Here is a 25000-nt window from a genome sequence, read left to right as displayed (position 1 = left end):
GCAGAGAACCAGCGTCTGAACCAGCGTCTGATAACAGAGAACCAGCGTCTGATAACAGAGAACCAGCGTCTGATAACAGAGAACCAGCGTCTGATAGCAGAGAACCAGCGTCTGAACCAGCGTCTGATAGCAGAGAACCAGCGTCTGATAACAGAGAACCAGCGTCTGATAGCAGAGAACCAGCGTCTGATAACAGAGAACCAGCGTCTGATAGCAGAGAACCAGCGTCTGATAACAGAGAACCAGCGTCTGATAACAGAGAACCAGCATCTGAACCAGCGTCTGATAACAGAGAACCAGCGTCTGATAACAGAGAACCAGCGTCTGATAACAGAGAACCAGCGTCTGATAACAGAGAACCAGCGTCTGATAGCAGAGAACCAGCGTCTGAACCAGCGTCTGATAGCAGAGAACCAGCGTCTGAACCAGTGTCTGATAACAGAGAACCAGCGTCTGATAGCAGAGAACCAGCGTCTGATAGCAGAGAACCAGCGTCTGATAGCAGAGAACCAGCGTCTGAACCAACGTCTGATACAGAGAACCAGCGTCTGATAACAGAGAACCAGCGTCTGATAACAGAGAACCAGCGTCTGATAACAGAGAACCAGCTTCTGATAACAGAGAACCAGCGTCTGAAGCAACGTCTGATAGCAGAGAACCAGCGTCTGATAGCAGAGAACCAGCGTCTGATAGCAGAGAACCAGCGTCTGATAACAGAGAACCAGCGTCTGATAGCAGAGAACCAGCGTCTGAAGCAACGTCTGATAGCAGAGAACCAGCGTCTGATAACAGAGAACCAGCGTCTGATAGCAGAGAACCAGCGTCTGATAACAGAGAACCAGCATCTGATAGCAGAGAACCAGCGTCTGATAGCAGAGAACCAGCGTCTGATAATAGAGAACCAGCGTCTGATAGCAGAGAACCAGCGTCTGATAGCAGAGAACCAGCGTCTGATAACAGAGAACCGGCGTCTGATAGCAGAGAACCAGCGTCTGATAGCAGAGAACCAGCGTCTGATAACAGAGAACCAGCGTCTGAACCAGCGTTTGATAACAGAGAACCAGCGTCTGATAACAGAGAACCAGCGTCTGATAACAGAGCGTCTGATAACAGAGAACCAGCGTCTGAACCAGCGTCTGATAACAGAGAACCAGCGTCTGATAACAGAGAACCAGCGTCTGATAGCAGAGAACCAGCGTCTGATAACAGAGAACCAGCGTCTGATAACAGAGAACCAGCGTCTGATAACAGAGCGTCTGATAACAGAGAACCAGCGTCTGATAACAGAAAACCAGCGTCTGAACCAGCGTCTGATAACAGAGAACCAGCGTCTGATAGCAGAGAACCAGCGTCTGAACCAGCGTCTGATAACAGAGAACCAGCGTCTGATAGCAGAGAACCAGGGTCTGATAACAGAGAACCAGCGTCTGATAGCAGAGAACCAGCGTCTGATAACAGAGAACAGGCATCTGATAGCAGAGAACCAGCGTCTGATAACAGAGAACCAGCATCTGATAGCAGAGAACCAGCGTCTGATAGCAGAGAACCAGCGTCTGATAGCAGAGAACCAGCGTCTGATAACAGAGAACCAGCGTCTGATAGCAGAGAACCAGCGTCTGATAGCAGAGAACCAGCATCTGATAACAGAGAACCAGCGTCTGACAACAGAGAACCAGCATCTGATAGCAGAGAACCAGCGTCTGATAACAGAGAACCAGCGTCTGACAACAGAGAACCAGCATCTGACAGCAGAGAACCAGCGTCTGATAACAGAGAACCAGCGTCTGATAGCAGAGAACCAGCATCTGATAGCAGAGAACCAGCGTCTGATAAAAGAGAACCAGCGTCTGATAGCAGAGAACCAGCGTCTGACAACAGAGAACCAGCGTCTGACAGCAGAGAACCGGCGTCTGATAACAGAGAACCAGCGTCTGATAACAGAGAACCGGCGTCTGATAGCAGAGAACCAGCGTCTGATAACAGAGAACCAGCGTCTGATAGCAGAGAACCAGCATCTGATAGCAGAGAACCAGCGTCTGATAGCAGAGAACCAGCGTCTGATAGCAGAGAACCAGCGTCTGATAAAAGAGAACCAGCGTCTGATAGCAGAGAACCAGCGTCTGACAACAGAGAACCAGCGTCTGATAACAGAGAACCAGCGTCTGATAACAGAGAACCAGCGTCTGATAACAGAGAACCGGCGTCTGATAGCAGAGAACCAGCGTCTGACAACAGAGAACCAGCGTCTGATAACAGAGAACCAGCGTCTGATAACAGAGAACCAGCGTCTGATAACAGAGAACCAGCGTCTGATAGCAGAGAACCAGCGTCTGATAAAAGAGAACCAGCGTCTGATCGCAGAGAACCAGCGTCTGATAGCAGAGAACCAGCGTCTGACAACAGAGAACCAGCATCTGATAGCAGAGAACCAGCGTCTGATAACAGAGAACCAGCGTCTGACAACAGAGAACCAGCGTCTGATAGCAGAGAACCAGCATCTGATAGCAGAGAACCAGCGTCTGACAACAGAGAACCAGCGTCTGATAGCAGAGAACCAGCGTCTGATAGCAGAGAACCAGCGTCTGATAGCAGAGAACCAGCGTCTGATAACAGAGAACCAGCGTCTGATAGCAGAGAACCAGCGTCTGAACCAACGTCCGATAGCAGAGAACCAGCGTCTGATAACAGAGAACCAGCGTCTGATAACAGAGAACCAGCGTCTGATAACAGAGAACCAGCTTCTGATAACAGAGAACCAGCGTCTGAAGCAACGTCTGATAACAGAGAACCAGCGTCTGATAGCAGAGAACCAGCGTCTGATAGCAGAGAACCAGCGTCTGATAACAGAGAACCAGCGTCTGATAGCAGAGAACCAGCGTCTGAAGCAACGTCTGATAGCAGAGAACCAGCGTCTGATAACAGAGAACCAGCGTCTGATAGCAGAGAACCAGCGTCTGATAACAGAGAACCAGCATCTGATAGCAGAGAACCAGCGTCTGATAGCAGAGAACCAGCGTCTGATAACAGAGAACCAGCGTCTGATAGCAGAGAACCAGCGTCTGATAGCAGAGAACCAGCGTCTGATAACAGAGAACCGGCGTCTGATAGCAGAGAACCAGCGTCTGATAGCAGAGAACCAGCGTCTGATAACAGAGAACCAGCATCTGAACCAGCGTTTGATAACAGAGAACCAGCGTCTGATAACAGAGAACCAGCGTCTGATAACAGAGAACCAGCGTCTGAACCAGCGTCTGATAACAGAGAACCAGCGTCTGATAACAGAGAACCAGCGTCTGATAGCAGAGAACCAGCGTCTGATAACAGAGAACCAGCGTCTGATAACAGAGAACCAGCGTCTGATAACAGAGAACCAGCGTCTGATAACAGAGAACCAGCGTCTGATAACAGAGAACCGGCGTCTGATAGCAGAGAACCAGCGTCTGATAACAGAGAACCAGCGTCTGATAACAGAGAACCAGCGTCTGATAGCAGAGAACCAGCGTCTGATAACAGAGAACCGGCGTCTGATAACAGAGAACCGGCGTCTGATAACAGAGAACCAGCGTCTGATAACAGAGAACCAGCGTCTGATAACAGAGAACCAGCGTCTGATAACAGAGAACCAGCATCTGATAGCAGAGAACCAGCGTCTGATAACAGAGAACCAGCGTCTGATAACAGAGAACCGGCCTAAATGACATTTTTACTGTCGACTCTGTCATTCTAAGGGTTATGTAACAAAATGCCGATCTTCCATTTCTTAGGCATTCCACTCCGGTCTCAATATGTTTTATATTTCTTTTTTTCTCTCTTGTTTTTCATAATTTGATTTGAACAGAATTTGAATTTTAAATATTCCTAAGTAACTTAAATGTACATATACATGCCATGTTTTAGCTGCTTTACTTTTCATTTGCAATCCCAGGATCTATCTTCCTCAGCATCCTGTCTGGATATCTTTGCCAATACCTCATGGGAACAGAGTTTACGCTGGACAGCCATTTGTAGTCTTTTCTTTTCTCTTTGAAGTCTTATTGTATGTTTTTGTAGTTTTCTGTCTCTGTTATTGTCCATAGTTTAGTTTCAGATATGTTCCCCTCTCTCCTGTAACTCGGTGTTCTCCCACGGCTCCACATGAACTGACCTCACATTAAGTGACTGAATTGCCTCTAAATGTTACGTTCAGTCATTACTGTTATTACACTAATGATTTAAACATGAATGGTTACATTTTGAAGGAGCGTATGGGTAAATGTTTGTCTGATCCGCACCGCCCGTGACCTCTGACCCCTCCGAGCTGAGACGTTTATTTCCCTGCAGATGGATTAATAATACCATTATCACGTTAACTGTGAGAAGCAGACGCCAGAAGGACTGTGGGAAGTTTCCAGGGATGCAAAACATTAGGGAGTAGAGGCAACAAGAAAACTCTAAAAACACGACATTTAACAAGTAAAAAATACTTAGTAAATACAAACATTTGTAGGGAAAATTAGACAATTAAAGATACACAAAGAAATAAAAAATATGTAACTAAGAACGAGATATAAGAGATAGCTTTGGTGAAATAATAAATATAGAAATGAACAATGAATTTACAGTTAAAAGATGTTAAAGATTCCTTAAACAACAGCAAATCTTAAAAAGTCATTTGACATGAAGGTGAAACTGTGTGTATTTGCCTGTGAGTCTGAACTCAGGGGAAATTAATCACACGGCTCGGGGAGGCGCTCACGTCACGGGAGCGCGCCCAGCTGTTTCCCTGACAACCACACCGCATGTTTATGTTGTTTTACGTGACGTGACGTGCGTGGTTTCCGGTAACGAGGCGGAAGTGAATAGAGGAGAGGCTCGCGCTGCTCACCTGTCGACAGGTGAAGAGAAAACAGAGGAAAGGAAGGAAAGAGGAGGAAAACAGCAGAGAGCAGTAAGTTCACTGAAAACACACACACCGTTTCACCTGTTGGTCTGTTCACCTGTTGGTCTGTTCATCTGTTGGTCTGTTTACCTGTTCGCCTGTTTACCTGTTCGCCTGTTCGTCTGGCTCTACCTGAGCAGAGGAGGGAGAAGTACTCAAATCTTGTACTTGAACCCTGAACTAGAGTAGAAGTACCCAGTAAACGGAAATACTCAAGTAAAGTACAAGTACCTCAGAATGTATTTAAGTACAGTACTTGAGTAAATTATTCCCCTCTGCTCTGGTGTTTCTGGTTCTTCTGGTTCTTCTGGTTCTTCTGGTTCTTCTGGTTCTCCAGGTTCTCCAGCTGATATCAAAGGGTTTCCCCTGAGAAACAGCTCATGGTATCTCTGCTCAGGTGTTCTGTAGACAGGTGGTTCCTCAGGTGAGAGAGGAGGCAGTTCTGCTCGGTTTTAAGGTTCTGGTGGACTTTTAGAGTAGAAGATACATCACGCTACAGGAGTTATTCAAAACAATACCAGGTGGGTGGTAGGGCTGCTCAATTAATCGCAATTAGGATTATGGCTTGCAACGATGTTTGCCATAATCGAGCAGCCCTAGCGGGTGGTGCTCTGCCATACTGGTTTCTGTCAGGTATTGAACACGCTTCATGGAACCTCAGCTGTGGCTAACCGCTAACAGTGTCAGCTCTCCAGTCTCCACACATATTGGTGGTTCTCAGTGTAGCCTCTTCAGGACACAGTCTGTACAGATGTTCTGGTCATGTTTGAGTCCTGGTTCTGTTACAGGAGGTTCTACTGACACTTACCAATGTGTGTTAGAGCTATTTCAACTATGTGGTCTCATCAGACTGTGTTTATGTAAACAAACGCACATTCAATATTAAAGTAATATATTTGATTGAATGTGCTGTTGAAAAACTGACTAGAGCCTCTTCAAAGACCAACAGAATCTCCTTATAGTCAACTAGAACGTCCTTTTGGACCTGCAGTAATGTATATATTTTTCTTTAGAACCTCCTTAACTTTGACTAGAACCTTTTCAAACACCAACAGAAACTTTGCATGGACTACTCAATAACAAAGTCCTAGAAACTCCTTAAAAAACCCAAAGACGTCCAAACAGACCATCAGAAGCTCCTCATAGACTAATGGTTATTAGAAAGACCTCAGAACATACTTAAAGATGACCAGAAACTCTTAGAACCCCCTGAAACACAAACAGAACCCCCTGTAACACCAACAGAACCCCCTGAAACATCAACGGAACCCCCTGAAACATCAACGGAACCCCCTGAAACACCAACGGAACCCCCTGAAACATCAACGGAACCCCCTGAAACACCAACGGAACCCCCTGAAACACCAACGGAACCCCCTGTAACACTAACGGAACCCCCTGTAACACTAACGGAACCCCCTGAAACTCCAACGGAACCCCCTGTAACACCAACGAAACCCCCTGAAACACCAACGGAACCCCCTGTAACACTAACGGAACCCCCTGTAACACGAGCGGAACCCCCTGTAACACCAGCAGAACCCCCTGTAACACAAACAGAACCCCCTGTAACACCAACAGAACCCCCTGTAACACCAACAGAACCCCCTGTAACACCAACGGAACCCCCTGTAACATCAACAGAACCCCCTGTAACACAAACAGAACCCCCTGTAACACAAACAGAACCCCCTGTAACACCAGCAGAACCCCCTGTAACACCAACGGAACCCCCTGTAACACAAACGGAACCCACTGAAACACCAGCAGAACCTCCTGAAACACTCACTGAACAGAATGAACTCCTGAAACACCAGAATAACCTCCTAGAACCTCCTGTAACACCAGCAGAACCTCCTGAAACACTCACTGAACAGAATGAACTCCTGAAACACCAGCTGAACCAGCAGAACCAACAGAACCACCTGGAACACCAGCTGAACCAGCAGAACACCAGCAGAACCCCCTGGAACACCAGCAGAACCCCCTAGAACCTCCTGAAACACCATCTGAACCAGCAGAACCCCCTAGAACACCAACAGAACCAGCAGAACCTCCCAGTTAGCCCATTAGCTCGATGGTATGTGCCGTCAGACACTTGCCTCTCAGCACATTCCTGACAGATGACGACACGCCAACAACCAGCTGATCACACAGAGCCAGAGGAGACTTTAGGAGATCAGGAGAACCCAGTTGAACAGGAACCACTCCTGAAAGGGAAAGGACATTTACTGGAAGCATTTCATCTCATTTTATAAATGATTTTAAAGAAGAAATAGCAAATGATATACATTTTTTTTAAAGCAGAACATTCATTATTAGTTTGAATTGCAGTCCAATATGTTCACATGTATTTGCTATTATTATTCAAATGTATTTATTAAACAAAATAATGTGAAATACAAAATAGTAATCGACAAATTTCTTTACACACAATTATGTATGTTTGTTTGAGGGAACTTTAGACAGGAACCACAGCTCCCCTTTATGGTTCCTCTGTACGTCCCGCTCAGAGTTAGTCTGCCTCCACAAGCAGAGCCTCGGAGCTTCTGTAAACGTTAGCTGATCTTTGGGCACAGATTCAGATGAGATTAGATGAATATAACACCAACAAGGAGCTCTTTGAGGGGCTCTGACTTCCCCCTTTGTGCCGCAGTCAGGTTCACAGAGTGACGGGGGGTCAAAGAGTGAAGTGTTTTACACAGCGTGTCATTGGTGGGAAATCCTAAAGTGTTCATATCTTTCTACTGATTACACACTGGCTGCAAACAAGTGTGGCATAATACATCATGGTAATATTAATATACAACAATTAAATGGAGGAAAAATAATAATAAGTATGGAATGAAAAATAATAATTGAAAAGTAAAAAAAGAAAAATAACAAAAGGAAGAATACAAAAATAATCTGAGAAAATTACATTTAAACCTAAAATGAATAATTGATATTAAAAATAAAAGGATCCATCTGTGTGCCCGGGGAGGGGGGGGGGGGGGGTGTGTGTGTGTGTGTGTGTGTGTGTGTGTGTGTGTGTTATTGTGTGTTTCAGTGTGTGTGTGTGTGTGTGTGTGTGTGTGTGTGTGTGTGTGTGTGTGTGTGTGTGTGTGTGTGTGTGTGTGTGTGTGTGTGTGTGTGTGTGTGTGTGTGTTATTTAGTGTTTCAGTGTGTGTGTGTTATTGTGTGTGTTATTGTGTGTTTCAGTGAATAACCCCATCCCGTCCAACCTGAAGTCGGAGGCCAAGAAAGCGGCGAAGATCCTGAGAGATTTCACGGAGATCTCAAACCGAACTGGGCTGACGGACCGACTCATCCCCCGTGAGGAACACATCGTGTGGGGGGGGGGGGACATATTGGTTTATTGAGCCTCTAAATGTTGAATGTGTTTCAGCTCATGTGATAGCGAAGGCGGAGGGCCTCGCCATCATCTCCGTCATCAAGGCCGGCTTCATGATCACGGCCCGGGGGGGCAGCGGCATCGTGATCGCCAGGCTGGGGGACAGACGTAAGGACTCATGTTTACTCTGTTTCCTTCTCTGTTTCCTACTCTGTTTCCGACTGTTTCCCACTCTGTTTCCTTCTCTGTTTCCTACACTGTTTCCTACTCTGTTTCCTACTCTGTTTCCTACTCTGTTTCCTACTCTGTTTCCTACTCTGTTTCCTTCTCTGTTTCATACTCTGCTTCCTACTCTGTTTCCTTCTCTGTTTCTTACTCTGTTTCCTACTCTGCTTCCTTCTCTGTTTCCTACTCTGTTTCCTACTATTTCCTTCTCTGTTTCCTACTCTGTTTCCTTCTCTGTTTCCTACTCTGTTTCCTACTATTTCCTTCTCTGTTTCCTACTCTGTTTCCTACTCTGTTTCCTACTCTGTTTCCTACTCTGTTTCCTTCTCTGTTTCATACTCTGCTTCCAACTGTTTCCTACTCTGTTTCCTACTCTGTTTCCTACTCTGTTTCATACTCTGCTTCCTACTGTTTCCTTCTCTGTTTCCTACTCTGTTTCCTACTGTTTCCTTCTCTGTTTCCTACTCTGTTTCCTACTGTTTCCTACTCTGTTTCCTACTCTGTTTCCTTCTCTGTTTCATACTCTGTTTCCTACTCTGTTTCCTACTCTGTTTCATACTCTGCTTCCTACTGTTTCCTTCTCTGTTTCCTACTCTGTTTCTTACTGTTTCCTTCTCTGTTTCCTACTCTGTTTCCTACTGTTTCCTACTCTGTTTCCTACTCTGTTTCCTTCTCTGTTTCATTCTCTGTTTCCTACTCTGTTTCCTACTCTGTTTCCTACTCTGTTTCATACTCTGCTTCCTACTGTTTCCTTCTCTGTTTCCTACTCTGTTTCCTACTGTTTCCTTCTCTGTTTCCTACTCTGTTTCCTACTGTTTCCTACTCTGTTTCCTACTCTGTTTCCTTCTCTGTTTCATTCTCTGCTTACCACTCTGTTTCCTTCTCTGTTTCCTTCTCTGTTTCCTACTCTGTTTCCTTCTCTGTTTCCTTCTCTGTTTCCCACTCTGCTTCCTACTCTGCTTCCTACTCTGTTTCCTACTCTGTTTCCTTCTCTGTTTTCTACTCTTCTTCCTTCTCTGTTTCCTAATCTGCTTCCTATTCTGCTTCCTACTCTGTTTCCTTCTCTGTTTCCTACTCTGTTTCCTACTATTTCCTTCTCTGTTTCCTACTCTGTTTCCTACTCTGTTTCCTTCTCTGTTTCACACTCTGTTTCCTTCTCTGTTTCCTACTCTGTTTCCTACTCTGTTTCCTACTCTGTTTCCTTCTCTGTTTCATACTCTGCTTCCAACTGTTTCCTACTCTGTTTCCTACTCTGTTTCCTTCTCTGTTTCATACTCTGCTTCCAACTGTTTCCTACTCTGTTTCCTACTCTGTTTCCTACTCTGTTTCCTACTCTGTTTCATACTCTGCTTCCTACTGTTTCCTTCTCTGTTTCCTACTCTGTTTCCTACTGTTTCCTTCTCTGTTTCCTACTCTGTTTCCTACTGTTTCCTACTCTGTTTCCTACTCTGTTTCCTTCTCTGTTTCATTCTCTGCTTACCACTCTGTTTCCTTCTCTGTTTCCTTCTCTGTTTCCTACTCTGTTTCCTTCTCTGTTTCCTTCTCTGTTTCATACTCTGCTTCCCACTCTGTTTCCTTTTCTGTTTCCTACTCTGTTTCCTACTCTGTTTCCTTCTCTGTTTCCTTCTCTGTTTCCCACTCTGCTTCCTACTCTGTTTCCTACTCTGTTTCCTACTCTGTTTCCTACTCTGTTTCCTTCTCTGTTTTCTACTCTTCTTCCTTCTCTGTTTCCTAATCTGCTTCCTATTCTGCTTCCTACTCTGTTTCCTACACTGCTTCCTACTCTGTTTCCTAATCTGCTTCCTCCTCTATTTCCTTCTCTGTTTCCTACTCTGTTTCCTACTCGGTTTCCTTCACTGCTTCCTCCTCTGCTTCCTCATGTTGTTACTCCTGCTTCCTACTCTGCTTCCACTGCTTCCTCCTCTGTTTTCTACTCCTGCTTCCTCTGCTTCCTCCTGTTGTTACTCCTGCTTCCTACTCTGCTTCCTACTCTGCTTCCTCTGCTTCCTACTCTGTTACCTACTCTGTTTCCTCCATTGCTTCCTCCTGCTTCCTCATGTTCTTCCTCCTGCTTCCTCTGCTTCCTCCTCTGCTTCCTACACTGCTTCCTATGCTTCCTTCACTGCTTCCTACACTTTTTCCTCCACTGTTTCTATCACTGTTTCCTCCGGTGTTTCCTCTGTTGTTTCATCCTCTCCTTCCCTGTTTCCTCCACTGTTTCCTACTTTGCTTCCCACTCTGTTTCCTCTCCGGCTTCCTCCTCTCCTTCCCTGTTTCTTCTCTTGTTTCATCCCTTGTTCCCATGCTCCCTTTTTGTTTCTCCCTCTCTCGTTGAACTAGTTTTAAAGGTCTGTGACATCAGGTGATATCAGGTGTGACCAGGTGTGACCAGGTGTGACCAGGTGATATCAGGTGATATCAGGTGTGATCAGGTGTGATCAGGTGATATCAGGTGATATCAGGTGTGACCAGGTGATATCAGGTGTGACCAGGTGATATCAGGTGTGATCAGGTGATATCAGGTGATATCAGGTGTGATCAGGTGATATCAGGTGATATCAGGTGTGATCAGGTGATATCAGGTGTGATCAGGTGTGATCAGGTGTGATCAGGTGATATCAGGTGTGACCAGGTGAGATCAGGTGAGATCAGGTGATATCAGGTGTGACCAGGTGAGATCAGGTGAGATCAGGTGATATCAGGTGATATCAGGTGTGACCAGGTGAGATCAGGTGATATCAGGTGATATCAGGTGATATCAGGTGTGACCAGGTGAGATCAGGTGAGATCAGGTGAGATCAGGTGATATCAGGTGATATCAGGTGATATCAGGTGTGATCAGGTGATATCAGGTGATATCAGGTGATATCAGGTGATATCAGGTGATATCAGGTGTGACCAGGTGAGATCAGGTGATATCAGGTGATATCAGGTGATATCAGGTGATATCAGGTGATATCAGGTGTGATCAGGTGATATCAGGTGTGATCAGGTGTGATCAGGTGTGACCAGGTGAGATCAGGTGTGACCAGGTGAGATCAGGTGTGATCAGGTGATATCAGGTGTGACCAGGTGATATCAGGTGATATCAGGTGATATCAGGTGATATCAGGTGTGATATCAGGTGTGACCAGGTGAGATCAGGTGTGATCAGGTGATATCAGGTGTGATCAGGTGTGATCAGGTGTGACCAGGTGAGATCAGGTGTGATCAGGTGATATCAGGTCAGTGCATGACATTAAGGATTTTGCCCTGTGGGCCATCTAAGCTAATTTACAGATGGCCCTGAGCCCAATAGAGATTGCCCTGAAAAATGCGTGCGGACGAAATGCCTCGAAGGGTTTGGAGGGCCTCCCCCTAGAACATTTAGATTTTTGCAGGTCTTAGATGCTGTCTGGTGCATTCTCTAGACTGAATTATAAGATGAACCAGCACAATATTATATTTTACAATTTCAATTTTATTCTTAATTTCACTTTGTTTGTTTGTTCTTGTTTGTGTCTGCTCTCTTGGATGCCCTGCATAGCTATAAGAAATACTTCAGTTGTTGTTCAAGACACACAAGAAGGTCAAGAAGGAATTTGCCTTCATCAGATGGAAAAAAGTAGAAAACATTACATTCAGTTGTAACTGCCAAGACAAACATTATTTACACTATTATGGCTCCTGTTAAAGATGTTTGTAATGTTATCTACTGTGAGTTGGTCGAATGAATGCCTCCTCATCCGGTAGCTGACCCGGAAAAGACCCGAGCAGCAGTCGAGAGGAGCCGAGCGCATCCGCGAAGCATACAAAATGGCGACGTCAGAGTTCCCGGGTTATGGTTAGAAAGGATCCGTCTTGTGTAAATATGACGTCACGTTCTCGTTGTAACTCTTGTTGTAATCGGAGCGGCTCGGAAACACATCTCCAGCAGTAACATGATGCAACATACACATTAACGCAGCAGCAATATTAATAGAGAAACATCAGACTTAATAGTGAAACACTGCAAGGGAACATTGTATTGCACCAGGAGCTATCTTGGGACTTTTACTGCGACAACGTTGACTTGCCTGTGAATAAAAAATAAACCATAGTGTTGGTGATCTACAGTGTTGTCATTCTTCTTTGAACACCAGCAAGACCGCTAACACCCTATTTCAACAATCACACTCCCTGTCATTGACATCATTAATAGATAGTTTAGCTTCTCACCATCATTTGCTGTGGCCCACTGATGTTAACGATCGTAACTGAAAGGCTGCCTGACAAACGTAAACATTCAGCCACGTGACATTCAGCCAAACTCTCGCGAGAATTTTACACAAGACGGATCCTTTCTAGCCATAACCGAGTTCCCGTTAGCCGGCAAAATCTAAATCTCTTCGGTCAAAATAATTTGCCTTTAGCACAATACCGCTTCAGTTGCGCCACTTATGTGACAGACAAGAAGAGTATGTGACAGACAAGAATAGTCAATTCTAATGTCTAACACTTAATGTGGAGAAAGAGATGTCCTGTATGGGTTGATTGTGCGTTGATCTGTTGGTAATGCCTCGGGGTTCCGGTGGGCATTTAAATAAATGCATAATGCTGCGCTATACTTTGTGGCCTTACCCAGTTGCATAGCGACACTTATTGTTTAGGTGTCTTTTAATAAGCAGGTAGTCATATCATTAGCTAGAACTAGCTGGATCTGATCGATATGGACATAAACGCGAATGAAGTCTAATCTGACGGGAGAGAGAGATCAGCTGCTGCTGACGAGTCCACACGTAGCTCTGCATGATCACATGCAGCGGTGAGCGGACAAAACACACACTTCAGGTTAGAATATCACACGTAGCTATTTTAACTACCTCTCAAACTACCGTAACTAGTTATAGATATGTTTAGTTTTACTGTCGGGTCACTCATTACTGGATCCACGAGCTGCATGATACTGGCATAATAGATTGCCCGATCGGGCAACCAGCAGGTGAGGCTTCATGGCCCGAGCTAAATACTAGATGGCCCCGGGCCATCGGGCAGTCCTTAATGTCGAGCCCTGCAGGTGAGATCAGGTGATATCAGGTGTGATCAGGTGATATCAGGTGTGACCAGGTGATATCAGGTGATATCAGGTGTGATCAGGTGATATCAGGTGTGATCAGGTGTGACCAGGTGATATCAGGTGATATCAGGTGTGATCAGGTGATATCAGGTGTGATCAGGTGTGACCAGGTGATATCAGGTGATATCAGGTGTGATCAGGCCTGACCAGGTTATATCAGGTGTGACCAGGTGTGATCAGGTGTGATCAGGTGATATCAGGTGATATCAGGTGATATCAGGTGATATCAGGTGATATCAGGTGATATCAGGTGTGATCAGGTGATATCAGGTGATATCAGGTGTGATCAGGTGTGATCAGGTGATATCAGGTGATATCAGGTGATATCAGGTGTGACCAGGTGTGATCAGGTGATATCAGGTGATATCAGGTGTGACCAGGTGATATCAGGTGATATCAGGTGTGATCAGGTGATATCAGGTGATATCAGGTGATATCAGGTGTGATCAGGTGTGATCAGGTGATATCAGGTGATATCAGGTGTGACCAGGTGATATCAGGTGATATCAGGTGTGACCAGGTGTGATCAGGTGTGATCAGGTGATATCAGGTGATATCAGGTGTGATCAGGTGATATCAGGTGATATCAGGTGATATCAGGTGTGATCAGGTGTGATCAGGTGATATCAGGTGATATCAGGTGTGACCAGGTGATATCAGGTGTGACCAGGTGTGATAATAATAATAATAATAATAATAATAACTTTTATTTATATAGCGCTTTTCAATAACCCAAAGTCGCTTACAAAAAAAATTAAAAGTACAGAAAGGGGGTGAACAGGCAGAAGACAACATATTGGACAAGAAAATTGAACATGAACATTACATGAACAGGCAAAGGACAACACAGGGGGGGAGCAAGCATAGGACAACGAGCAAAAGACAACATAATGGCAAAGAGGAAAGAAAAAGTTGATGAATGTATGAATAAGAGATGCAGCGTGGGGTGAATAAGAGATACAGCGTGGGGTGTGAGTGAAGTCAGTGGGTTGGGGGGTAGGGTAAGTTGAAGGCTTGGGAGAAGAGGTATGTTTTCAGCTGGGTTTTGAAGGTAGACAGTGTGGGAGAGTGGCGGACAGATTGGGGGAGGGAGTTCCAGAGGCGGGGTGCTGATCTGGAGAATGCTCTGTTGCCAAATGTTTTGAGTCTTGATGGTGGTACTGTGAGGGAGAGAGTGGAGGAGGATCGGAGGGCTCGGGGGGGGTTGTAGGGGATGAGGAGGTCAGAGAGGTAGGGGGGGGCTAGGTGGTGAAGGGCTTTATAGGTGAGGAGGAGTGTTTTGAAGATGATGCGTTGTTTGATGGGGAGCCAGTGAAGAGAGCGGAGAACGGGAGTGATGTGTTCACGGGTCCGGGTGTGGGTGAGGAGGCGGGCAGCAGAGTTTTGTACCATTTGGAGTCTATGGAGGGAATGGGAGGAGATGCCAGTGAGGAGGGCGTTGCAATAGTCGAGGCGGGAGGTGATGAAGGCATGGATGAGGGATTCAGCAGCACGGGGGGGGAGGTAGTGTTTGATTTTGGCAATGCGGCGGAGGTGGAAGTAGGAGATCTTGATGATGGAGCTGACATGGGGGTCAAAGGAGAGGGTGGGGTCCAGGATAACGCCAAGATTGCGTGCCAGGGGGGAGGGGGTGATGGTCGAATTCTCAATGGTGAGTGAAATGGGTCCTGTTTTATTGAGGGTTGATCTGGTGCCTATGATGAGTAGCTCTGTTTTATCACTGTTGAGTTTAAGGAAATTGTGAGTCAGCCATGTTTTTATTGAAGAGATGCAGGTTTCGATATGGGTGAGGGGAGGGTTGTGAGGGGATTTGGTGGTGATGTAGATCTGGGTGTCATCGGCGTAACAGTGGAAATCAAGGTTGAGGTTGCGAATAATGTGACCAAGGGGGAAAAGATAGCAGATGAAGAGGAGGGGGCCGAGGACTGAGCCCTGGGGGACCCCCTGTGTGACTGGGGAGAGGGCGGATGTGTGGCCAGAGAGGGAGATGAATTGTTGCCTGTCGGTGAGGTAGGAGGTGAGCCAGTCGAGAGCGGAGCCCTCAACACCCTGTTGGCGCAGCCTTTGTAGGAGGATTGAGTGATTCACAGTGTCAAAGGCTGCGCTGAGGTCTAGTAGTAGCAGGATGTTGAGGGCACCGGAGTCTGCAGAGGAGAGGAGATCGTTGATTACTTTGACCAGGGCTGTTTCAGTGCTGTGGAGTGGGCGAAAACCAGACTGGAGGGGTTCATAGAGGTTGTTGGACTGGAGGTGGGTGTGGAGCTGGGTGGCGACAATACGCTCCAGTGTTTTGGAGAGGAATGGCAGGTTGGAGATGGGGCGGTAGTTGGAGAGGTTGGCTGGGTCAAGGGTGGGCTTTTTGAGGATGGGGGTGATGGAGGCAAGTTTGTAGATGGAGGGAACAAGACCAAGGGATAGAGATTGGTTGAAGAGGGTGGTGAGGTGGGGGATGAGGACAGGGAGGCAGGCCTTAGTTAGGGTCGTAGGGAGGGGGTCAAGAAAGCAGGTGGTTGTTTTGGATGAGGTGATGATGGCTAGGATGTGGGAGGAGTCAACAGGAGAGAAGGCAGTGAGGGGAGGGAAGGGCGGGTGGACTGGGAGAGGAGGGGGGGCGTGGGGGTTGGAGGAGATAGTGGTCATGGCAGTTAGGGAGCTGTTGATTTGTGAAACTTTGTTGTTGAAGGCGAGGAGGAAGGAGTTGCATAGGTCAGGGGAGGAGGGTGGATTGATGTCAGGTGGCTGGAGCAATTTATTGATGGTGGAAAACAGGATGCGGGGTTCCGGTTGGTGCTGTCGATGAGGGTGTCAGGTGTGATCAGGTGATATCAGGTGATATCAGGTGTGATCAGGTGATATCAGGTGTGACCAGGTGTGACCAGGTGTGACCAGGTGTGATCAGGTGTGACCAGGTGATATCAGGTGTGATCAGGTGTGACCAGGTGATATCAGGTGTGATCAGGTGTGACCAGGTGATATCAGGTGTGACCAGGTGATATCAGGTGTGATCAGGTGTGACCAGGTGATATCAGGTGTGATCAGGTGTGACCAGGTGATATCAGGTGTGACCAGGTGATATCAGGTGTGATCAGGTGTGACCAGGTGATATCAGGTGTGACCAGGTGATATCAGGTGTGATCAGGTGATATCAGGTGTGACCAGGTGATATCAGGTGTGACCAGGTGATATCAGGTGTGATCAGGTGTGACCAGGTGATATCAGGTGTGACCAGGTGATATCAGGTGATATCAGGTGTGACCAGGTGATATCAGGTGATATCAGGTGTGACCAGGTGATATCAGGTGTGACCAGGTGATATCAGGTGTGATCAGGTGTGACCAGGTGATATCAGGTGTGATCAGGTGTGACCAGGTGATATCAGGTGTGATCAGGTGTGACCAGGTGATATCAGGTGTGACCAGGTGATATCAGGTGTGATCAGGTGTGACCAGGTGATATCAGGTGTGACCAGGTGATATCAGGTGTGATCAGGTGTGACCAGGTGTGATCAGGTGAACTTGAGGCCAGCCCTAATGAGATGATAAACACTTTAATAAAAAACAGTTAGTTGTCACGTCTGCAGTGTTTCAGCCTCTGGTCTCTGATGGGATTCCTCCTCTTGTTTTCCGACATCTTATCTTGTACTTTGGTGAAACCCAGCTGCCCCCCCCCCAATTACCCCCCAGCTGCAGTCATCTGATGAGTATTATTACCCATTGTTTGTCTCCGAGCCAAAATCAAAGCGAGGACGATCAGATGTCCCTCTGTGGTTTCAGATCTCTGAGCAGTTGATTCCTGATTACACCAGTCTCTACTGGTACCTGTCTGTCTCTACTGTGACCTGTCTGTCTCTACTGTGACCTGTCTGTCTCTACTGTGACCTGTCTGTCTCTACTGTGACCTGTCTGTCTCTACTGGTACCTGTCTGTCTCTACTGTGACCTGTCTGTCTCTACTGGGACCTGTCTGTCTCTACTGTGACCTGTCTGTCTCTACTGTGACCTGTCTGTCTCTACTGTGACCTGTCTGTCTCTACTGGTACCTGTCTGTCTCTACTGTGACCTGTCTGTCTCTACTGTGAGCTGTCTGTCTCTACTGTGACCTGTCTGTCTCTACTGTGACCTGTCTGTCTCTACTGGTACCTGTCTGTCTCTACTGTGACCTGTCTGTCTCTACTGTGACCTGTCTGTCTCTACTGTGACCTGTCTGTCTCTACTGGTACCTGTCTGTCTCTACTGTGACCTGTCTGTCTCTACTGTGAGCTGTCTGTCTCTACTGTGACCTGTCTGTCTCTACTGGTACCTGTCTGTCTCTACTGGTACCTGTCTGTCTCTACTGTGACCTGTCTGTCTCTACTGTGACCTGTCTGTCTCTACTGTGACCTGTCTGTCTCTACTGGTACCTGTCTGTCTCTACTGGGACCTGTCTGTCTCTACTGGACCTGTCTGTCTCTACTGGGACCTGTCTGTCTCTACTGGACCTGTCTGTCTCTACTGGGACCTGTCTGTCTCTACTGGACCTGCCTGTCTCTACTGGGAGCTGTCTGTCTCTACTGGGAGCTGTCTGTCTCTACCTGTCTGTCTCTACTGTGAGCTGTCTGTCTCTACTGTGACCTGTCTGTCTCTACTGTGACCTGTCTGTCTCTACTGGTACCTGTCTGTCTCTACTGGTACCTGTCTGTCTCTACTGTGAGCTGTCTGTCTCTACTGTGAGCTGTCTGTCTCTACTGTGACCTGTCTGTCTCTACTGTGACCTGTCTGTCTCTACTGGACCTGTCTGTCTCTACTGTGACCTGTCTGTCTCTATTGTGACCTGTCTGTCTCTACTGTGACCTGTCTGTCTCTACTGGTACCTGTCTGTCTCTACTGTGACCTGTCTGTCTCTACTGGGACCTGTCTGTCTCTACTGGGACCTGTCTGTCTCTACTGGACCTGCCTGTCTCTACTGGTACCTGTCTGTCTCTACTGGACCTGTCTGTCTCTACTGTGACCTGTCTGTCTCTACTGGACCTGTCTGTCTCTACTGGTACCTGTCTGTCTCTACTGGACCTGTCTGTCTCTACTGTGACCTGTCTGTCTCTACTGGGACCTGTCTGTCTCTACTGGGACCTGTCTGTCTCTACTGGACCTGTCTGTCTCTACTGGGACCTGTCTGTCTCTACTGGACCTGCCTGTCTCTACTGGGAGCTGTCTGTCTCTACCTGTCTGTCTCTACTGGGACCTGTCTGTCTCTACTGGGACCTCTCTGTCTCTACTGGACCTGTCTGTCTCTACTGGACCTGCCTGTCTCTACTGGGAGCTGTCTGTCTCTACCTGTCTGTCTCTACTGGGACCTCTCTGTCTCTACTGTGACATGTCTCCATGCTTTAATGTTCAAAAAGCTCTTTATTTTTCATTTGTCTCATACTGCCTCTTTCCCCCCTCTGTCTGAAACCAGAGCCCAGTCTGATCTGATTGGTTAGCTGGCCAGCTCTGTTGGAGCACTAGCCAATAGGAGCGCGAGTGTTCTGTCACTATATCTGTTTTCCTGTTTGTTTCCAGGTTGGTCGGCTCCGTCCGCCATCGGCATCGCCGGCCTGGGCGGAGGCTTCGAGATCGGGGTGGAGGTGAGTCAAATGATGTTTTATGTTGCAGGTGTGTTTACCTGTTGCAGGTGTGTTTACCTGTTGCAGGTGTGTTTACTTGTTGCAGGTGTGTTTACCTGTTGACCTGTTGCAGGTGTGTTTACTTGTTGCAGGTGTGTTTACCTGTTGCAGGTGTGTTTACTTGTTGCAGGTGTGTTTACCTGTTGCAGGTGTGTTGACCTGTTGACCTGTTGCAGGTGTGTTTACTTGTTGCAGGTGTGTTTACCTGTTGCAGGTGTGTTACCTGTTGCAGGTGTGTTTACCTGTTGCAGGTGTGTTTACCTGTTGCAGGTGTGTTGACCTGTTGCAAGTGTGTTGACCTGTTGCAGGTGTGATGACCTGTTGCAGGTGTGTTTACCTGTTGCAGGTGTGATGACCTGTTGCAGGTGTGTTGACCTGTTGACCTGTTGCAGGTGTGTTGACCTGTTGACCTGTTGCAGGTGTGTTACCTGTTGCAGGTGTGTGTACCTGTTGACCTGTTGCAGGTGTGTTGACCTGTTGTAGGTGTGTTACCTGTTGCAGGTGTGTTGACCTGTTGCAAGTGTGTTGACCTGTTGCAGGTGTGATGACCTGTTGCAGGTGTGATGACCTGTTGCAGGTGTGTTGACCTGTTGACCTGTTGCAGGTGTGTTGACCTGTTGCAGGTGTGTTGACCTGTTGACCTGTTGCAGGTGTGTTGACCTGTTGACCTGTTGACCTGTTGCAGGTGTGATGACCTGTTGCAGGTGTGTTGACCTGTTGACCTGTTGCAGGTGTGTTGACCTGTTGACCTGTTGCAGGTGTGTTGACCTGTTGCAGGTGTGTTGCAGGTGTGTGTACCTGTTGACCTGTTGCAGGTGTGTTGACCTGTTGTAACACCTGTGTTTCTCCACCCCCCCCCCCCCCCCCCCCTCCCCAGGTGTCGGACCTGGTGATCATCCTGAATCAGCGCCGGGCCGTGGACGCATTCACGAAGGGGGGGAACCTGACGCTTGGGGGGAACTGCACGGTGGCCGTGGGTCCGATCGGAAGGTGAGACACCTGTGGTTTATCTACCTGTGGTTTATCTACCTGAGGATTTATGAGGCGTTCAATGACAGGCGCTGCGAGGCCTGCAGCAGAACAAGTGTTCCAGTCAGACATGATTAATGTGCAGAGATCATTTTAGAAGGACTTCAGAGTTGCTCAGAAGCAGGTAAGTGTGTGTGTGTGTGTGTGTGTGTGTGTGTGTGTGTGTGTGTGTGTGTGTGTGTGTGTGTGTGTGTGTGTGTGTGTGTGTGTGTGTGTGTGTGTGTGTGTGTGTGTGTGTGTGTGTGTGTGTGTGTGTGTGTGTGTGTGTGTGTGTGTGTGTGTGTGTGTGTGTGTGTGTGTGTGTGTGTGTGTGTGTGTGTGTGTGTGTGGCCAGGTGTTCCTCTCATCCTCTGATACCTCAATGTGCAGCAGACAGAGAGAGTTAATTATAATGTTAGTGGTGATAATATGTCTACTTCCAAGAAGTCATTATGCAAACACGAGGCTGCAGGAATGTCAGCAGTAAATATATTAATATATATTTACATGGATTTATTTATGACTTTATTTACTGGCCCTCTTCCTACTGTCTGTAACAGTCACCTTCACCTGTGATGTGTTCAGGAACGTGGAGGCGGACGTGTCGATCCGCAGCCCGGCGGCCGTGTTTACGTACTGTCGGTCCAGAGGTCTGTTCGCTGGCATCTCTCTGGAGGGGTCCGGCCTGATCGAACGCAAAGACACCAACCGCAAGTACGATCAATGAACTACCTGTGAAGAATATGGAGGGTGGTGAGGCTGGTGAGGGTGGTGAGGCTGGTGAGGCTGGTGAGGGTGGTGAGGCTGGTGAGGCTGGTGAGGGTGGTGTGGCTGGTGAGGGTGGTGAGGGTGGTGAGGCTGGTGAGGGTGGTGAGGCTGGTGAGGGTGGTGAGGCTGGTGAGGCTGGTGAGGGTGGTGTGGCTGGTGAGGGTGGTGAGGGTGGTGAGGCTGGTGAGGGTGGTGAGGCTGGTGAGGCTGGTGAGGGTGATGAGGGTGGTGAGGGTGGTGAGGGTGGTGAGGCTGGTGAGGCTGGTGAGGCTGGTGAGGGTGATGAGGCTGGTGAGGGTGGTGAGGCTGTTGAGGGTGCTGAGGCTGTTGAGGGTGGTGTGGCTGGGGAGGCTGGTGAGGGTGGTGTGGGTGATGAGGCTGGTGAGGGTGGTGAGGCTGGTGAGGGTGGTGAGGCTGTTGAGGGTGCTGAGGCTGTTGAGGGTGGTGTGGCTGGGGAGGCTGTTGAGGGTGGTGTGGCTGTTGAGGGTGGTGTGGCTGATGAGGCTGATGAGGCTGGTGAGGCTGGTGAGGGTGATGAGGCTGGTGAGGCTGATGAGGCTGATGAGGCTGGTGAGGCTGGTGAGGGTGATGAGGGTGGTGAGGCTGGTGAGGCTGGTGAGGGTGGTGAGGGTGGTGTGGCTGGTGAGGGTGTTGAGGCTGTTGAGGTCGTGTGGCTGGTGAGGCTGATGAGGCTGGTGAGGGTGCTGAGGCTGTTGAGGTCGTGTGGCTGGTGAGGCTGATGAGGCTGGTGAGTGGTGAGGCTGTTGAGGTCGTGTGGCTGGTGAGGGTGGTGTGGCTGCTGAGGGTGCTGAGGGTGCTGAGGCTGTTGAGGTCGTGTGGCTGCTGAGGGTGCTGAGGGTGCTGAGGCTGTTGAGGTCGTGTGGCTGGTGAGGGTGATGAGGCTGGTGAGGGTGCTGAGGCTGTTGAGGTCGTAAGGCTGGTGAGGGTGGTGAGGCTGGTGAGGTCGTAAGGCTGTTGAGGTCGTGAGGCTGGTGAGGGTGCTGAGGCTGTTGAGGTCGTAAGGCTGGTGAGGGTGCTGAGGCTGGTGAGGTCGTAAGGCTGTTGAGGTCGTGAGGCTGGTGAGGGTGCTGAGGCTGTTGAGGTCGTAAGGCTGTTGAGGTCGTGAGGCTGGTGAGGGTGCTGAGGCTGGTGAGTGTGCTGAGGCTGGTGAGTGTGCTGAGGCTGTTGAGGCTGGTGAGTGTGCTGAGGCTGTTGAGGGTGGTGAGGGTGGTGTGGCTGGTGAGGGTGGTGTGGCTGGTGAGGGTGGTGAGGGTGGTGTGGCTGGTGAGGGTGGTGAGGGTGGTGTGGCTGGTGAGGGTGGTGTGGCTGGTGAGGGTGGTGAGGGTGCTGAGGCTGGTGAGTGTGCTGAGGCTGTTGAGGGTGGTGAGGGTGGTGTGGCTGGTGAGGCTGGTGAGGGTGGTGAGGGTGGTGTGGCTGGTGAGGGTGGTGAGGGTGGTGTGGCTGGTGAGGGTGGTGAGGGTGGTGTGGCTGGTGAGGGTGGTGAGGCTGTTGAGGGTGGTGAGGGTGGTGTGGCTGGTGAGGGTGGTGAGGCTGTTGAGGGTGGTGAGGGTGGTGTGGCTGGTGAGGGTGGTGTGGGTGCTGAGGGTGCTGAGGCTGGGTAGGGTGCTGAGGGATTTTGGTTGAAGGATCAAACAGTCAACGCAGTGGATTTAAAGGGGGGCACATGGAGGCAGGAGTTCCAGATTATTGTTTTTATTGTAATTTGTTGATTCTTGTTTGTCTTAATTGTTGTCTGGTTGATCTGGTAGGAAAGTAAAACACATCTTAGTTAGTTCAAACAACAGATTATATTCCAGCAAAGCAGTAATCTTTTAACATAATTATATGTAATCTAAACGGTACAGAAAATAGGGAGATAAACGACTCAAGCTGCTACGAGATACAATGCAAAGGACATGAAAAGGTACTGGTTATTTACTCAGACAAACAATTGGTTCTGAGGAGTGGCGTGAGGCCAGCTTCTGTGTTCATGGGGGAGAGGGTTAGCATCAGGTGAGCTGCATCAGCTGAGCTGCCTTTACAGGTCAGCTGGGAGCTGGAGGAGGGAGGGAGGAGTGGGATTTTCCACAACCTGCTCGCTAACCTTCATTTCAAGTATTGTTGTATTTTATTTATTTGAGTATTTCTGTGCTTCAGGTTCTACGGACGGGAAATCCGCGCGTCGGCCATTTTGAACGGTGACGTAGAGCCGCCGCCCGAATGCTACGATCTCTACCACATCCTGGACGAATACACCGACGCCTACACCGCCGACTGGACCAGCAAGAACATGCGTCCCAAGGTAAACAACGCCCTTTACACCGACTTCCTACAAAAGCTAATCCCGTACACTCTTTGCCTTCATAGCTCCCTAAAATCAGTTCCGTAAATTGTGTTTTTCGACATAAACATGGGCCTGAACCGAGGAGTGTTTAAAGAGCGGGAGGTCTTTATCGGGACTTCGACTTAACTTTGACGTAACTTTCCTCTCTTTCTTTAGTCATCTGGTCCTCCATCCAGACCTTCAGGTCCACCTCAGCAAAGACCGTCATCCGGATACCAACAACAACAAACAGGCGGATACCAACAACCAGGCGGATACCAACAACAACAACAACCAGGCGGATACCAACAACCAGGCGGATACCAACAACAACAACCAGGCGGATACCAACAACCAGCCGGATACCAACAACAACCATCAGCCGGATACCACCAACAACAACAACAACAACAACCAGCCGGATACCAACAACAACAACAACCGGCCAGATACCAACAACAACCACCAGCCGGATACCAGCAACAACAACAACAACCAGCCGCATACCAACAACAACAATCAGCCGGATACCAACAACAACAACAACCAGCCGGATACCAACAACAAGCAGCTGCATACCAGCCGCCTCCAGCCACCACGGATAAAAACGCCCTGTACCCGAGCATCCCGGAGACTTCAGGTGAGTTTTAACTTTGTCCATCTTCACTCTGAAACACTGCTTCATCCTCGTTTCCTTTTCATACCTCCTTGTTGCCTTCCCCACTACATACTCTCCTTTACTATCACCTCCTTTCCTTCTTTGCTTGTGTTCTCTCACTACCTCCTTATTTCCTTGATTTACTCCTTCTTTCCTACCTTTCCTTCTCCTTTACCTCTTTCCTTCTCCCTTACCTCTTTCCTTCTCCCTGCAGTTTAATAGGTGATTTAGTTTTGAAGCTGTGGCACCCTCTTGTGGTCACAACCTGCAGCTACACACTGCCTTTCAAATATTTATGCAAAGGTCTGATCATATAAGATTTCTATAAGTAGGGAAAGAATATTATTACAAAAGTAATCAAGAACAACAAGAACTCCTTTATTGTGTATTTTTCCTGATTTATCTGTCTGGAAATCTCATTTTAATAACCCTTATTTTCTGTTTTAGGCCCGTTTGCCTCCAGAAACCCAACAAACAACGGTACGTTTCTCATATAAAAAACTAACATTGATATCATCATGTTACGGTATTTAATAGAGAACTACTGTAAGACAGAAAACATTAAAAAAAAGTGAAAAATATGTAATCAATGTTTTTATTTATTTGTATTATTGTTGTTGTTGTTGTTATAACGATTATTATTATTATTATTATTTGTATTAAAGTAATTTCTAATGATTTATTTCGTAGTTTAAATCAATTTGTTTATATGTTTTCTTCGAAATACATTTTCTTGTTTATTTTCCCGGTCCAGGAGGGGGAGGAGCTAGTGGAGAGCTCGTTGTCACGGCCACGCACCCGTTCACAGGGCAACAGCCCGGCGACCTGAGCTTCGTCCCCGGCGACAGCATCACCGTGGTTACCAAGACCGAGTCGCAGTACGATTGGTGGGAGGGTCGTCATAGTGACGGGCGCGTAGGCATCTTTCCTGCCAACTTCGTGGCGTTCTGAGTCTACGGCGAGCCGGAGGGACACACTTCAGAGCGGTTAGATTAAAGATTAGAGAAGAAATAACAAAACATCTGAGAATA

The 25000-nt window shown here is 47.9% G+C and overlaps 2 protein-coding genes across 3 annotated transcripts in view; one reads left to right on the top strand and one right to left on the bottom strand.

Annotated features, from left to right (window-relative positions):
- LOC307031171 (solute carrier family 22 member 13) overlaps positions 1 to 25000 on the bottom strand; it is a 48106-nt gene that overhangs the window by 7728 nt on the left and 15378 nt on the right. The window lies entirely within an intron of this gene.
- Positions 4808 to 25000, top strand: part of sh3yl1 (SH3 and SYLF domain containing 1) — a 21059-nt gene continuing 866 nt past the window's right edge. The window contains exons 1-11 of one of the 2 annotated variants that reach the window (XM_079668034.1): positions 4808 to 4927; positions 8120 to 8233; positions 8307 to 8420; positions 19109 to 19173; positions 20090 to 20202; positions 20806 to 20934; positions 23146 to 23290; positions 23489 to 23600; positions 23667 to 23951; positions 24417 to 24449; positions 24724 to 25000. The exon at positions 24724 to 25000 is cut by the window's right edge and continues 866 nt beyond it. In XM_079668034.1, coding sequence (XP_079524160.1) covers position 4927; positions 8120 to 8233; positions 8307 to 8420; positions 19109 to 19173; positions 20090 to 20202; positions 20806 to 20934; positions 23146 to 23290; positions 23489 to 23600; positions 23667 to 23951; positions 24417 to 24449; positions 24724 to 24920 — 1308 coding nt within the window. In that variant the 5' untranslated portion in view covers positions 4808 to 4926 and the 3' untranslated portion in view covers positions 24921 to 25000. Of the gene's footprint in view, positions 4928 to 8119; positions 8234 to 8306; positions 8421 to 19108; positions 19174 to 20089; positions 20203 to 20805; positions 20935 to 23145; positions 23291 to 23488; positions 23952 to 24416; positions 24450 to 24723 lie in introns of both variants that reach the window. The other variant, XM_079668033.1, reaches the window with a different exon arrangement.

The sequence above is a fragment of the Notothenia rossii genome (genome assembly GCF_949606895.1).
Source record: "Notothenia rossii genome assembly, chromosome: 3".
In the NCBI taxonomy this organism is placed as follows: Eukaryota; Metazoa; Chordata; class Actinopteri; order Perciformes; family Nototheniidae; genus Notothenia; species Notothenia rossii.
This window is presented reverse-complemented; position numbering and strand designations above follow the sequence as displayed.